Genomic DNA, 16,981 nt, shown 5'->3' on the forward strand with positions numbered 1-16,981 from the left:
AGCAGTTGGGCACGGTACGGTACAGTACAGCACGGCACGGTACGCTTAATTTTGCTAGTGTAAATGGGTATCGATCCGAGCCAAACCGTTACGTGCCGGGCTGACCTGGCCCTGCTACTTCAACCGTGCTGGCTCGGTACGGCACGGCACAGTAGACAAATTGAAACAAACCTTGCTATATCCTTGGATGCTGCACGTAAATACGATGGCTTCTACCATGGCCAAACGTGAAACAAAGTCCAGTTACCAAGTTCAACTTGAATGAGCTGTCCATAGAGCGATAGCCGCTGATATTGTCCTTCAAACGGATTGCCGGTAACTTGTACGACAGCAACAGCTTGAAACAAGCTTGAAAACGGCGAGGGAATCTCGTAGGACGATACTTTAGCCATCACGTGCTTATGTATAAACTTGCCCAGCACGGTTATTTCCTTACCAATGTAAACGCGCACTTAAAACGTAGCGTACCGTGCCGTGCTGTACCGTACCGAGCTGGAGCTACTAGTGTAAACGCACTACTAGACTGAGGCTTTTCGTGGCTTTAGAAACCGAGCGAAGCGAGGTTTCTAAAACACGAAGAGCCGAGGGCGTGGTTCCTAACTGACTTAGAACATTGCTCGGCTTATTAACATTGCAAAATGTATTTAAAACCTTGTGACGGTGATCTGCTTACGATTGTGGGTGTGATAAACATTTTGAAATCGTAGTTATTTTCAAAATGACGGGACAGCTGAAGTTCAAGCCGTTTCAACCTATGAAGCCTCCTCCATGTTGGAAATGCCCTAAACGATTTAAACTCGGGTTGGGAGAACCTTGGGAAAGTGAATCTGAATCTAGCAGCGATGGTGAAACTGATGTTGAGGTGCGAACCAAGGTGCGAACTTTTGTGAGCCAGCAGAATACAAGTAAGCATTCTGTTGCATGGTTATTAACTGTGAAAAGTTTAACTGCACAGGTGTTGAAGTCAAGAAGACGTCGATAATTCACTCACAAGTGGCTAAGGAACTGTTTCCTGACCGCGTAGCCGACGACTTCCTTCTGCTTGCATCACAGCAGTTTGAGTGAGATTTGAACAACTGTTCGTCTGTAGAATTTACTAAGGAAGAATTTCCTGATCAAGTTACTGATGACATTCTTCTTCTTGCATCACAGCAGTTCGAAGGTAAACAATCTCTGCTGCGTCATCTGACTGATGGTGGACCTCAACCAACATTGTTTGAGGAAGGTAGTAAAAATGAAACTGTTAGCAAGACTAGTGGAGTGGTTAATAGAGGTAGTGTACGATATGGGTCACCAAAAACATCCAAGGAAGTTGAGGAAGCAAGGAAACATGGAATACCAGTCAAAACACAAGACCAGAACAAATGGGTGGGGAATATATGGCGTGAGTGGGTTCAATATCGTTTGCAGTGTTCATGTGTTGAGCCTGAGGAAAAGGAGCACAAGCTACTTGAGGATTTCTGTAAAATGTCGAAACAAGCTATGAATTTTTGGTTAGGGAAGCTCGTACTTGAAGTGAGACGAAAAGATGGTAGGCCATACTCACCTGACACTCTTTATCAGATATGCTGCGCACTATTACGTTTGTTAAGAGAAGTAGATAGAGCTGATGTAAATACTGTATACTAGCCGATCCTATGTTTTGTCAGTTTCGTGCTACTTTAGATGTACGCATGAAAGAACTGAAATCTACTGGCAATTATCAAGTGAAAAAAGCTGAAATACTTACTGAGGAGCATGAAGATACTTTGTGGAAACAGGGGTTACTTGGAGATAAACATCCACAACAGCTACTAAACACATTGATATATTATAAAGGTTTTTACTTTGCATTACGAAGTGGTGTGGAGCATAGAAGATTGAGGTATTATCTCTCACAGATCCAGCTGTTTGAACCTACTAATGGACGGGCTTATGTAATGTACACAGAAGACGTGTCTATAGCAAATCAAGGAGGTCTTGTACACCGCAGGCGGGAGCAAAAGTAAGTGGTTCAGTATGCTAATGATGATAATCAAGAACGTTGTTTAGTCAGGCTCTACAAGTTATACATGTCAAAGTGTCCAGAAGATCGTCCAGATGGAGCACTTTATCTAAAGCCACTTGCTAAACCAACTGAACAATGTTGGTATCACAAAATACCTATTGGGAATAATTCATTACAGCAAACTGTTCGCAGATTGTGTGTAGCAGCAGGAATTGAGGGAAAGTTTACCAACTGCCACAAATGCAACCAGATTGTTTGAAGCCAAAGTAGATGAGCAACTTATTATGCAAAGGACGGGGCACTCATCTAATGCTGTGAGGGCTTATAAGCGGGTTGGTGAGAAATTGCGGACTGTAACATCAGATGTGCTAAATGGCACTGTTACTACCACTAAGGATCAAGATTTGAAAGTATCATCAGATGAGAAGGTTAAGCAGCATGACAAGCCAGACAAGACTGAAAATCAAGAGAACATGGCTTCAGGGATTAACCTTGTTGGTGCAACTAATTGTACCATTAACATTAACTATCATCACTGATGTGTCATGTATGAATGGGCACGTTTGTCTATAGTGATTCTTGTACCTTTTTAAGCATTTTTTTTACATTTTCATTAGAACCCACAATCACATGTAACACACCATGACCTAGGTTTTAAATACAAATTGAATACCCTTGCATAGTGAGCTTTATCAATTGTCTGCAGGTTTCTAATAACGTTAGTTAGAAACCTCCTTCCAGGTTTCTTAGTGATATTAGAAACCTCATAAAATATCAAAGATCAAAGCATACTATGCATGCCATGTTCTAATGTTGAGATATTACCTGTTAGGTGATGGAGTGTAGTTTGTGCCCACATGCCTTATTTTCGCAGGCCCATGCAGTTACATTTAATACTGTCCATATAAATAAGTAAAATTACATGAGCAGTGTAATTAGATGACAGCTCATAATTAATACTTAAGATTATATTTTTATACTGGACCATAAAAACATTATAAGCATAATACATTTTAACAAAAATAACAAGTGTATTATTATTGTTATTATGACAAATTAAATAAAACACATTAAAGCATACACACAATGAAACAACAGTAAATATGACAATTAAGCAAAAAGGAATATATCTGTCACAACTGTCAATAAGATGTCTCATCAATAGCCGCTCCATCTGCCAAACTTAGTGATCTCCATTTCGTTCGTGATCCATGCACACATAATAAGGCTGCTCGAATAATTGCAAATGATAATCGTGCCCTCACATATCCCATCACAACACTATAATTCTTAACTGATAGAGAGTCTGCAAGCCTGCGCAAAAAATAATCAGCCTCTGAGCCAAATAAACCATCTACAGAAAAGCACAGAGGCGTGAAACTGGCATGACGCGCCAGACAAGCAGCACCATACTTCCTCCTTTTCTCAACTTCAGCAGTACGAAGGACAGCCTGAGGTGAACGAGATTGATATGAAGGAGCATCTGTGTCAACAACCTGAACATCAAACAAAGCATCAACTTGAGACTGCCAAACACCACGAATTCTTACATCAGCAATCAGGGTCTCAGAAGATGGATCATCCATCTTTTCTTCGCAAACCACAGGCTCCTTCTGAACCTGTCCCCAAGCCAATGAAGCTAGATCACAAATTGCATCACGCACATCATTATGTCTCTGACAAACCAAGCCACCTACACGACAATCTAAGGCATGTTCCACACTAAAAAGAGAGCCACAACCATCACAAACTGATGGTAAATTTAACAACGGCTTTCTATAACGCAAAGCAAGTGCATCCCTAAATTCCTGTGCAGACAAATGAAAATGATGACTCCGTAAAGGAAGAACTGACAACCAAGAAGAGGCACATTCTCTAGCCCTCAAGATAGCATGCTGTTGTGCTGCAGCAAAGTTCCCAATCAGACTGTTAAAAACTACAGAAAAATAGTCTGACTTCAATTTACCAAACATAGACTTTGAGGACTGAACTGAATCAAAATGAGCCCCTAATTCAAAAGTGACAGCACCCAGTATAGACTCACGAAGAAGAGCGGATGAACTTACAGATGACCCGAAATAATGATTGGAAACAGCTAACGGATTAGAAAGACCAAGTCCACCCATATGGACTGGCAGAGTTAATAACTGACTTTCAGCAACAGATACTTCAACTCCAAATAATGCTGGTAAAAAACAGGAAAAGAGACAGTGTTCAAGCTCAGCCAAAATAGGACTACAGATAGGAATTACTCTCATAAGAAACATCCATTCAGATTGTAGAGATCGTGTCAAAGCGATAAAAGAAGCCTGAGGCTGAGAAACAGATACAGCAGCCAGGACTCTAATGTGAGCACACCAATGACGAACCTTCTGGAGAACATAGTCCTGGATTTTAACGGACCTGCCAAGAAATCCACCCAAAAATCTGTGGCCAGTGGCCACTCGAACGCCAAGTTCACCAAAAGCTTCATTAGCAAGAGACAAAGAGGGAACTGCAACCACTACACAACATTTAGATGGCTGAGGGGTATAACCAAACTCAGGGCCCCTGGAACATAATAACTTAAACCAATCTCGTAACTCCTCCAACAAACCACCAGCCGAGGCATCATCCGCATACCATACCTGAGTGGGGAGACTGCACAGATTGAATCAAAGGAAGGATTCCCACAGCATATACAAGCATAGATAAGGGATCACCTTGGGTAACTCCTTCCTTACTGAAGAGAAACTTCTGTTGTCCACGCAAAACCAACACAGACCAGCCACGATAAGTGTTAAACACAAAACGAGCACAACGAGGCCAAAGATTACGAACATTGAGAAGCATGGCAATATGGTTCAAAGAATTAAATGCGTTGGAAGCATCAGTCATTAATACCAGTGGTCAAATTCTGGTTGACATCAAAGAGTTCAGTCATCGCATGGATTGCACCCTCAATTCCTCCAGGGAGGCCAGCACACAGTTGTTGTGGTCCACAAGCCAAAGATGCATCTGAACGTGTAATTAAACATATGACCTTACCCACAACACACCTAAGGGTCTCCCCCACTCCAATCGGATGTACACCTGGGCATTTGTCTAGTGCTAGAAGTCGACTAGCTAGTAATGCACGAATATTATCCCATGGAACCACAGAGTTACACAAAAGCTGACATAAGGAAGCTACAGCCTCCCTCAAACGTGCACTGGCAGAAACATGTCTAAGAAGGGCATCCCTCCAATGAGCAGACTGACAGCCCCCAGGACCAGCACCTCCCTGGAGATGACCAGCAACAAATTGTACATGAGCAGCAGTTATCTCAACATCTTCCATGAATGGAAAGGTTTCACAATGGGGAAGGGCAGAATCAGGCGGAACCTGAGGCTCAGGATGCTTTGACTTTAAGGCATCAACAACAGATTGGGTAGGATTCAACAAACCACCTCCAGTTCGTTCAGTAATCCAACGTATGGCAGCACAAACATTGCCCTGTAACATTAGTTTTGTAAACACTCTTACTAAATGATCCTCAGAGGAATTACTGGAGCGCTTAAATGACTTACTTAAAGTCCCATCACAACGTTGGGCCTCCTGGAGCAACACATCAAATTGACCACCCTGCCAAAGAGCAAGTCTTTTTTCCAATAATCTTCGGATGTCACAACCCCTGTATACAGAGCGGTCCCTTTGTAACATAACAGCACTATACACCAAAACACGTTCAGAAGGATATTCTCCATTACACAAATAAATTAATTCATCAGTCAGCTGATCAATATAATGTTTGCCAATACTACCTCTGGGCAAGGAGTAAAGTGAGCCCTTATGATGAACAATAATAGACCAACGCTCACACCACATAGAGCTCCGATTACCTCCATCAGAAGATACTAGAGGGGCACCATATGCTTTAAGAAATAATTCATTGATGTGTGGAGGTAAAGAAAAGTCGCCACCAACATTACAACACTCACTACTACCTACATGTACATCATTCACAACAGAGTCAAACCTAGTAGTGTCCGAATGCTGCAGTACAGTATCAGTAGAAGGGCTCTTTGCAGTCATATCAAGTCCATGATCCCCTAACGCAGAATTCCTAATAGAGCCCACCTCGTTAGAGACCACCGAATTCACTGAACGACTGGCCAATGTGTTCCCACAACGATGAATCTTCATTGGCAAACATGAGGTACAAGGCCTGCCAGCCCGAACACAGACACATCTCTTACAAACAGCGTTTTTACCATTACAGGAACAACAGGGCGCCATGGCGCGCATCTAATTTGTGTATTATTATTAGTTAGCTATGGCCAGCACTGAAGGTCTTGTGCTGCAACCTTTGAGTTACCTATCCTAATGGACTTGAACATCTTAGAAGTTGCTTGTGAATGTGACACAATATCAAGAAATGCATTATGCCATAAGTGGCTCCCTGCTTCACAGGCATTCTGTAGCCTCCTTCCAGGCCCCAAGTGTTCCTTCCTTTTGTCTGTAACCTATTCAAGGACTGTATTGGGTGTAGGATAGATGGCTATCTATAGGCAAGCATTTGCTGTTAATGCGATGTTGACTGTGCTATTATGTGGTCATATACTGTGTAATGATGACTTCAAATTTCTTCCATACCATGTATGACTGAAATGATAGAAATAGAATATCACTGCTGTAGTAATGTATGTACATAATTAACTGCTATATAAACTGTTTCATCTCATACATTCAGAGTCTAGTTACACATAAAACTATAATTTTAGTGATTTGCATTTTATAAAGTTTTTCTTTAAGTTTGAAGAAAATTTACTACTAAAATTATTTTAGTTGTAATTATGTACCTTATGAATACTAATAAGTGCCCACCCACATCCTACGCTTATAAAAGATGCAACACAAAGTTATATCAGAAGTTAGCAGCAGTCTGTCTAGCTAGTGAGGTCTCTCTTTAGTCACAAAATGCTAAAGGTGTTTACTATTCTAGTTTTGTTGGTGGTAACTTGTTCATATGCCAAAGCTGATGATAAGGTAAATTTAATGGTAGCCCCTCTATATATAGCTAGCTCTTTCTATATAATTTCCTATACAATTTATTTTAGGTGAAATCTTATCATCAACTCATGACTCCCTACTGGTTAAGCAAACATGCTGAACTATTTGGATCATATACTGTACGTCCTTACTACCTTGGATTTCTTGCTGGTACCACTACTTATGGACACCTTATTAGAGTTCAACTTGTACCTCCAAAAATTTTGTCTAAGGAAGATGATGTAACAGTCACTATTACTGTTGCTATGGATACTATACACGCTGATGCTTATGATCATGATCCCATTTTTGGAATAAGTGATGGAGATTACTTTCTTGGTTTCACCGCAATTGACAATAATTATTACTTCAACACTCCACCGTGCTATCGTGCTCAAGGCAGAAGTTATGATGACAGAATTAGTGCATCATTTTATTCTTCAGGTGTTCCCAGGCCAACAGTTGCAAAAAGTTACTCCAGTGAAGTGAAGATGCATATTAAGCCAACTGAGAAGTGGGGTTCCTGCCACACAGAACATGATGAAGGACACATTGCTATTGCTCAGTATTCCTATAAACTGGATGTCACCAAAGGACTCTACTTTGATATGCATCGTTATTCTACTTCAGAAACTTATCGGGTTGAGTACATTCTAGTTGAAGTCTACTAACAGCTTATATAGCAAGGAGTGTTTGTAGCCTTTATAGTGACTTTACTTGTTGACATTGCACTAACAATTTGTTTAACTGTACATTATTTGGATAGATATATCATTCCTAGGATGCTGTATATAAATCACACTTGTAAAGATTTTGAAGTATTAATGTATGTAGCAAGTGGACAAAATGTACTGAAGTGTAGGATGATGGACAGCAAGTATACATACAGGATTTCTCAGTTTCTCAAATTTTTCATCGTCAAAAAATAACAGTTTTATTATCAAGATGCTATATTAAGCAACCTGAGTAAAAATATAAGCAGTCCACAGAAATAAATAAAACCTCTAGCTGGCACTGAAATTTGTTAATCCACAAATTAAAATTACATTCTCTAAAATCTGTACGTAGCTAGCTATATGCTGTATCTGTATAGGCTTGTGCTAAAGTAAAACTGTAAGAAAATAACATGGGGTAATTGGGTTGCACAAAAAAAACTTGTGCATGGATTTGAAAGTGACATTATATTGAAATTCCCTTAGTGTGTATTCAATTCCCATAATGGGTCTACTGAAATTCCCTTGTGTAAATTCCATTATCATCATAGGTATATCAAAATTCTCATTGCATAAATTCACGCTATTCCCATCAATGGTTTACTCAAAATTCCACCATGGGTTGATTTACAATCCAGTCATATAATTCACACTCCCATATAATCAATGTACATATGAAGCACAATTATTGTAGACTGATATATAATCAAATGTACAATTACTCAATTGGTCCTGGCCAGTAAAAAAGGTTTTTTCTTAAGCACATCTTCTCTGCTCATGTTAGCAATGTCAGTTTCATCCTTAATGCTGACAATACCCAGCTCCCTCAAGAGCAGTGAGCCAACCGAAATAAGGTCATCTTTCTATCGGTTTTAAAAATATTTTTCTTTTCATCGTTTGTGCAGTACAGTTTGATGACAGAATGCAGCTGGCTTCACGAGACTTCTTTTATACCAGCTGTGCACAGAATAACAACTGTGGCACAATGCTTGCTTTGGACAAAAAAATAACAGTAACGCTAAGGGATCTCTCTTCACAAAAATAATGCTAAAGGTGTTTACTATATATAAGTTTTGTTGGTGGTAACTTGTACATATGCCAAAAGCTGATGATAAGGTAACTGTAATGGTAGCTACTGCACAGCTAGCTCTATTTAATATATATTATAAATTTCAATACAATTTATTTTAGGTGACATCTTATTGTGAACTAATAATGTCTTACTGGCTAAGCAAGCATGCTGAAATATTTGGATTGCAGGTATATACTGTATGTCCTGACTACCTTGAGTTACTTGCTGATACCACTACTTATGGACACCTCATCAGAGTTCACCTTGTTCCTCCAGAAACTTTGTCTAAGGAAGATGATGTAACAATAACTGTTACTGTTGCTATGGATACTATATCTCAATTACAGTATCATGGTACTTCAGATAACACGTTGATAGAGTGTGTAGGTTGCACCGAGGTCACCAGTGAAGAAAAGGTGCAAAACGTTTAATAATTGATTAATGGAAATTAATGGGCGTTCGATAATGAGTATCAGTGTTCGATAATTCATATTTTACGGAATGCAGAAATCCACTCATAACACGGACACTAATTGGATACTATTGCTCAAACTTACCTGAGGTATTCTATGAGAATGGCGCTACTTCCTGGTGAAAATTCGAGGTTGATACTACTTTCCTGGAGATATTTATGAAGTAAAGTATAAACCTTGTTCAATAATTGGTCACTTACGCTATAATGATACTGTACTTTGGGTAAACGAAGTGAAAAGTGTAATGTTTCAATGTACAGTGAGTTCTAAAATTTTCAAAAATGCGAAAATTTACCAAGCCATATGTTTTATTAATAACTACTTATTAAGTACTATCGTACTTAATGATACTATCATACTTACTGATAGTAAAAATGAATGTCAATTACAGTAAAGATAGATTTACTCTAATAGAACAGTCACCCAGATTTACAGTGTAATAAAACAGTCATTAGTATGTATACCTTTTTATAACACTGTCAGACAAGATGACATGCAGTAATCAACAGGTGCATCTTGGCTCTCCAAGATAATTATTCTACATTCAATTGCTCATTTCCAAATATCACCTACAAAATTAATTACCATTTTAACCAATTTGTTGCACATATCACTGACAAATATGAGTGATATCCACCCCAAAAACACCTTTGCTGTAAAAAAGACATGTACAAGAAACTACAAATACCTGCATGAACCCATGCAATGTAAAAACAGCTCAGCTGAAGAGAAAAATAACTAATAATTTGAAGAACTGATATCTGGAGTGGCCAAGAATACACTAACCACAATTACTTAAGTTTTAATCCATACAAGAACATCTCGGCTGTAAAACACATGCATAAATGAAAGTAAAAGTAACTGGCAATTGAAACAGTGAAGTGGCCAAGAATTAATTGTTACAAACAACTAATTTGAAAATTTAGCATTGAATCTTTATCATTCAGTTGTGTTCTTATATTCACTCTTGCTGCATCCTAAAGTGATTTCTTTGAACTCTAATTGGCTGGTAATTTGGCCACCTTTTAAAGTAATTATAGTTAGCTCTATTCTTGGCCACTCCAGATATCAGCTCTAATTACCAGTTATTTTTCTCTTCAGCTGAGCTGTTTTTACATTGAGTTCATGCAGGTACTTGTAGTTTCTTGGACACGCCTTTTTTAGTGAAGGTGTTTTTGGGGTGGATCAAACATTACTTTTGTTATAGTTGTTTTGCAGCCAGTTTGAATTTTCTTTTGGTAAAACAGCACAAAATAATCAAAATAACACAGTGATATTGATCTAACAATCAATTTATTAAAGTTATGACAGTATGTTAATAGTTTGTAGTCAACAACCACAGCATGTTTGTGATTTTTGTTATACATATTTATCTATTCAGCACTTAATCCCAATATTTTGTTTATGCCTGTGTTACCTACTACAGCAATTACTGACACAGTAGCATTCAGCTATCGCTAGCACAGCCTAAGAAATAAGAATAATTAGCAGTGTAATTAGATGGCAACTCATAATAATAAAAACTAGAGATTTTAATTTTATACTGTCCTATAGAAAAACATTTAATAAAATTGCACATTAGTCTGTGGTGTAATAATTATTAGATGACAGTACATTGAAATTATTTTATTTTATACTGGACCATAAAAAAATATTAGCTAAATCAAAATGTATAAACAGTTTGCATTCTGTGTTTGTTGGGAATTTTTATCATTCTTGAAAGGGATGGCTGTTCCTCACCTGGGACCACATTTTTTATGTGGATGATACTTATAGTAAAATAGGTTTATAATGGGATAAATTATGATGAGTCACATGCAGTTTGTCAAATTTTCCAATTCCCTTTTGAGTTTCACTTACATTTAGTATATTTTCAAAATTATAACATAAGCATTTTGACTTGTCACTATAAGCTTGGTCATCCAATTCATCGGTTTCACTTGTCAAAGTTTTGTACTGTATGTATGTCTGTGTTTGTACATACCATTGAAGATTAGCTAATCTTGAAAACTTGTATACTCATGTAGTAGTATAGTACAAATTACTCTAAGTAGTTCTTATTATGGTAGTCATGTTGGTCTAGCTCTTGTGCATAATGTTTTTTTTTTTATGCTTGTTATTTATTTATGATTGTTATAGCAAGTATTTTACTCAGCACAATTAAATACAATTTTTTTGGTTATGTCTGTGTTAAAGCAGTAGGAAATGTCACTAGCAAAATTATTGTTTATTAGCAGTGTAATTGTACAGCAATAACTTGAGAATTCAAATAATATTAGTAAAATATGTTAGCAGTGTATATAATTATTACTAATTAGATGAAAGCACATAATGAATACTTAAGCTTTTATTTTTATACTGAACCATAAAAATTTTTAGCAAAACAGCAAGTGTATAAGCAGTTTTCCATCATTATGGCACGTTGGTTTAGGATTTTAATTATGTTGAAGCTCTTGGAAGAGATCTTCTGGGACCAAATTTTGATTTTATACACTTGAGTTTCCAATATAGTTGTTTGAACACTGTGTTGTTTATTGATAGTAATATATAGTATAATGGGCCAGGGTGGTTAAGATTTACCTGAGTGGTATACTGCAACAGAAGTTGCTTGTGAATTTTTCATTGATTGAATGTGACACAATATCAAGTATTTTAGGCAGCATCTTATCATCAACTCATGACTCCCTACTGGTTAAGCAAGCATGCAGAAATTTTTGGGTCTTATACTGTACGTCCTGATTACCTTGAAATCCTCAGTGGGTTCTCATATGAACGTCTCATAAGAGTTCAGCTGGTACCTCCAGAAACTTTGTCTAAAGAAGAAGATATTACTGTAACTATTACTGTTGCTATGGATACTACACATGCTGATGCTAATGATCATGATCCAATTTTTGGAATAAGCGATGGAGATTACTTTGTTGGTTTTTTCACACGTGACAATAACCACTACTCCAGCCTTCCGCCGTGCTATCGTGCTCAAAGCATAAGTTATGATGACAGAATTAGTAAATCAACTTCTTTTTCTGGTGTTACCAGACCAACAGGTGCAAAAAGTTACTCCAGTGAAGTAAAGATGCATATTAAACCAACTGAGAAGTGGGGTTCCTGCCACACAGAACATGATGAAGGACACATTGCTATTGCTCAATATTCCTATAAACTGAATATCACTAAAGGACTGTACTTTGATATGCATCGTGATTATATTTCTGAAACTTATCGCATTGAGTACATCCTAGTTGAAGTCTACTAACTATATAGCAAGGAGTGTTCGTAGCCATTATAGTGACTTAATGTGGTATATAGCTTTGATCGACAGTGCACTAATAATTTTGTTCACTGTACATTATTCAGATAGATATATCATGCCTAGATTGTTGTGTTTAAATCACATTTGTAAATCGTACTCATGATTAATGCATGTAGCAAGTGGGAAAAATGTAAAGAAATGTAGGATGATGGACATAATACATTCATACTTACAGCTGTCCGTGAATTTTTCATTATCAAAGTCAAAATCTACTCTATGCTATAATAAAAAAAACGTAAGAAAACAACATGTCATGATACTTGTGCAGTGAGATAGTGGATCTAGCTATAGGGAAGGATTTGAAAGTGAGTTTGCCAGGTGACTATGGCAGTATAATGCCAATAACTAGTGTAGCAAATATATATATTTTTATTTATTAATGCTTTACAGCACATTATTCTATAGGTCTCACAAGTCATAACAGTTAACATAGTATATGCATTCCTAAATGTACTAGCTAAGCTAGCCCATTAAAGAAGAGACAACTTTGTAAACTCAGAAAAGGAGCACAACCTTGTTGTTTTTGACTAAGTATATCTATAGTCTGGTGGGATAAAATGTTATATTGAAATTGAAATATTGTGCATGGAGTTATTACCTATAGTCCATAGAAGAATCCAAAACTTTTATAGCATTTTCAGTTGTTGCAAAATCTGCTCTGAAGGAAACCTAGCCTCACTTATTGTGCACACATTGGTATCAATGAGATTTCAGTTTATTTGCAATTATCTGTGGGAGGAGTTCCGTTCTTACAAAGTTGCATAAAACAGACATTTTCTAATAATTATAGACAGATTCCACAGTTTGCACTGTTAGATTGGTTGTTAAGGTTTTGACAAGTTAGCCATGAACATCAAGATATTAAAGATTTGAAGTAGATACAAAATATCCAAAATACAGTAAAATTCAATTAGTGTCTAATTGAAATGAGTTTCCATAACAACCAACACTTTTGAGGGTAAAGTTACTTGAGATACTTACATGGTAAAATCTGTAGATGACTTACTTGATTGATTCCATTATTGCAGCACAAAAATTAATGTAAAAATCACATTTGATCAAGTACACATGCCCTGGTGCACTACTATACTGTCAGATGGAAGGTATTCACTAATGCTTACTTTAAGTGCATAGTTACTTTGCTTGGGTAAGATTTTGAGCCGTTACACAGCAATTTTCTAATATTTTGTCACTAACGCAATAGCACAAACCACTCCATAATTGAAACCATAACTCAACCTTAGGCATTGTTGCATCATTGTGACACCTCCACTATTAGTTGTTTACCTTTATAGGTTAATCTTTTTACTTATTTATATAGCCACTTGCCTATATGTATACACCATTGTGTAGACAAGTGTGCAGTAGGCAAAACATTTGCCCACCATAAAGCATGCAATAATCATTAAGATCCAATAAACCCTGATGTTACTCTCATTACATGTACAAAATTGCTTCTGCAATTTCAAGACAGTACAGGTTATTAGTTCGCTTCTGAAAAAAATTATGCCATTTTCCCTTTAAAATGTATGGGGAGCTCCAGGAAAGAAAAGGTTCCTATTTTCAGTTTCAAAGCACTGTGTATGCCATAGTAGCCAACTCCAACTCAACAAACTATATACATATTTCTGAGATCGGTAATCAATGCTCTATCTATAGAGCATACAAAATCCAAAATTAAAAATTGAGCTGAAGTGCCTACCTGTATCCTTGAGTAAAGTTTGATTTTTTATGTGAATAAACGTTGATAATTCTGTGAATATTTATCAGATTCATAGCAAACTTAGAACATTAATTCACCTTTGTGCTGTGCAAAAATTTGCAGCAATTGACATTTATATTTATCTGCAAAGTGTGCAAAAAGAAACTGAAGCCCTCATAGATTCTGTATGGCTTAAGAAAAAAAATCGAATTTAGAATCTCCATATCTTGCAAATGGTTGGTGCAAATTAAATTAAATTGTCTGTGCACCACTATAGCCTACCCTACCTAGTGTACAGCTATAATACCGCTTTGGAGAAGGGGCCATGGAGCTAGTGAAAATGCAGTTATCTTTCTTACTGTCTATATGCCCATGGTGTGGTGTGGTTTGCTGGCTTTCTTGGCTGCACAACACATTACCATGTGTTTTGATTTACTCCACTGTTGTCCACTTCTTACAGTAGTCACATCAGTTGGCCTGTTGGCTCCTTGTGCATTATGTGTGTTTTTGTTTATTGCTTTCCAGCAGGTAATTTTACTCAGCACTGTTAATTACAATGTTTTCAGTTATGCCTATATAATATTATGTTAAAGCATTAACATTAATATTCTGATGTCAGTAGTAAAGCTTTATTAGCAGTGCCAATTTAATACTGTCCGTAAAAAGATTAGTATTTTTTTTATAATATGAACAGTGCAATTTGATGACAGCACATAAATAACACTTAAGATTATATTTTTTATACTGGACCATAAAAGGCTGAACTATGTATATAGCCATGTAGTAAAGAACTAGTGATGTACTACTAACAATAGTAGCTAAATGTTTCATTTTTACTAGCCTAAGGGTCAGAGTAAAAGTGAAGTAGTAAGGCTCAGTCCTAATTCAGCCAAAGGCAGCTACTCAAAATATTGAAAACATTTTGAGATGCTAGCTATTTGGGGGCATTTTTTGGGCTGTAACACCGTGTGCAAAATGCTAGCTAGCTAACTACCTAACAAGTGTTCAATGTTAGGATAATTATTTTAGAAGTGCTTAATACACTTGTAGTGGACATGATAATTATTATGTGAAAGACAGGTTAGATCAGTGTTGTTTCTATAATTGTTACCATTAAATAAATGCTAAGTAATGCATGTTCACTACTTTTAGCTTTGGCTTTATCAATTTCTTTTTATTTCAGTCAAAAAGTGGTGAGACTCTGGCCTCACTAGTCACACCTACTCTGATTCTCTTGTCCCTAAACATATAGCTACTGCCACTGATCAGAGTTGGCATCCGTACTTATAATCACCTGTTTATGTTCTCAGTGGAGGTAGAGTATATTATGCTAGTTGACCTGCTATATTCAAATGTGTTCATTATTACCATGTATGTACTGTATTATAGCTACATGCATATGTACTATCTTCACCAGCTAAACAGTTTCTTCTCAAACACTACCTATTATGCACAATTTTTATAATTATATGACTACGTATGTATGTATAAGTGCTTAAAACTCACAGCTGAAAGCTGCAATTCAGAAGTACTTTATGGCTGTCAAATGCAGGGTAGCAGTGGTGTACCATTACAAACTTTGTGTCATTATCATAACAGGAGATAAAAATATAAACTGTCCAGTTGCAATTAGCTTATGAATATACTATTGTGCACCTACCTATAGCTACTTTCTGTGTACAGGTAGGTGTACATATATAAAAGATACAATCCAAACTATACCAATAGTTAACTGCAGATTATATAGTTAGTCTTTCCAGGTACCAAACTCCTCACAAGATGCTGAATGTGGTTTCTACTGTAGTGCTGTTGGTGGTAACTTGTTCATATGCTAAAGCTAATGATAAGGTAAGTGAAAATGGTACCATCGCTACTATATCATAGTATTGCATAGTTTTCAAATTTATTTTGAATTTCTAGGCAGAATACTACCATCAGTTAATGACTCCTTACTGGTTAAGCAGACATGCTGAAATTTCTGGATCATATAGTGTACGTCCTGATTACCTTGAAATCCCTACTGGTGGCGTCATATTTGGACGTCTCATTAGAGTTCAGTTGGCACCTCCAAGAAATTTGTCTAAGGAAGATGATGTTACTGTAACTATCACTGTTGCAATGGATACTGTATATGCTCATGGCGTGCACCATGATCCTTATTTTGGAATAAGAGCTTTGTCAGCTTTAAGACACTTGGTAATACTCACTACTCCATATATCTACCATGCGTTTATGCTGAAGCAATAAGTACTATTGACAAACTTACTAATAGAGTTACTTCTCATGCTGGTGTTCCCAGACCAACAGTTGCAAAAAGTTACTCCAGTGAAGTGAAGATGCGTAGTAAACCAACTGAGAAGTGGGGTTCCTGCCACACAGAACATGATGAAGGACACATTGTTATAGCTTAGTATTCCTATAAACTGGATATCACCAAAGGACTGTACTTTGATATGTATCATGATAATACCTCAGAAATGTATCGCATTGTGTACATCTTAATTGAAGTCTCTTAACAGCTGTGATTGTCATAGACTGAACATTAACATTTCATATTTATTGTACATATCATAATATGGCTGTGTTTGTACATAGCTATAGTGACTGAACCTGGTCTGGTTGATATTGTATTGATTTTATTAACACAAACAATTATACCTTTGACTGTCTAGAATGTTTTTTCTTTTGTCAGGGATACTACATATGTTAA

At 36.9% G+C, this 16,981-nt stretch overlaps 2 protein-coding genes across 3 annotated transcripts in view; both read left to right on the forward strand.

Moving 5' to 3' along the window:
* LOC136247227 (uncharacterized) overlaps positions 1-16,981 on the forward strand; it is a 34,203-nt gene extending 17,222 nt beyond the window's left edge. Inside the window, exons 2-3 of the mRNA XM_066038865.1 lie at positions 16,032-16,119; positions 16,192-16,981. Of these exons, the coding sequence (XP_065894937.1) occupies positions 16,051-16,119; positions 16,192-16,518 (396 nt within the window). The 5' untranslated portion in view covers positions 16,032-16,050 and the 3' untranslated portion in view covers positions 16,519-16,981. The remainder of the gene's footprint in view (positions 1-16,031; positions 16,120-16,191) is intronic.
* Positions 6,883-12,782, forward strand: LOC136247226 (uncharacterized). Of its 2 annotated transcripts, none has more exons than XM_066038863.1 (2): positions 6,883-6,995; positions 7,067-7,862. In XM_066038863.1, the coding sequence occupies exons 1-2, from the start codon at positions 6,927-6,929 to the stop codon at positions 7,667-7,669; spliced, it is 672 nt and encodes a 223-aa protein (XP_065894935.1). In that variant the 5' UTR covers positions 6,883-6,926; the 3' UTR covers positions 7,670-7,862. The 2 variants fall into 2 exon arrangements, with proteins under 2 accessions (XP_065894935.1, XP_065894936.1); XM_066038864.1 differs by lacking the exon at positions 7,067-7,862 and adding an exon at positions 11,913-12,782 and having other exon boundaries at positions 6,892-6,995.

This window comes from Dysidea avara, chromosome 2, assembly GCF_963678975.1.
Source record: "Dysidea avara chromosome 2, odDysAvar1.4, whole genome shotgun sequence".
Taxonomy (NCBI): domain Eukaryota; kingdom Metazoa; phylum Porifera; class Demospongiae; order Dictyoceratida; family Dysideidae; genus Dysidea; species Dysidea avara.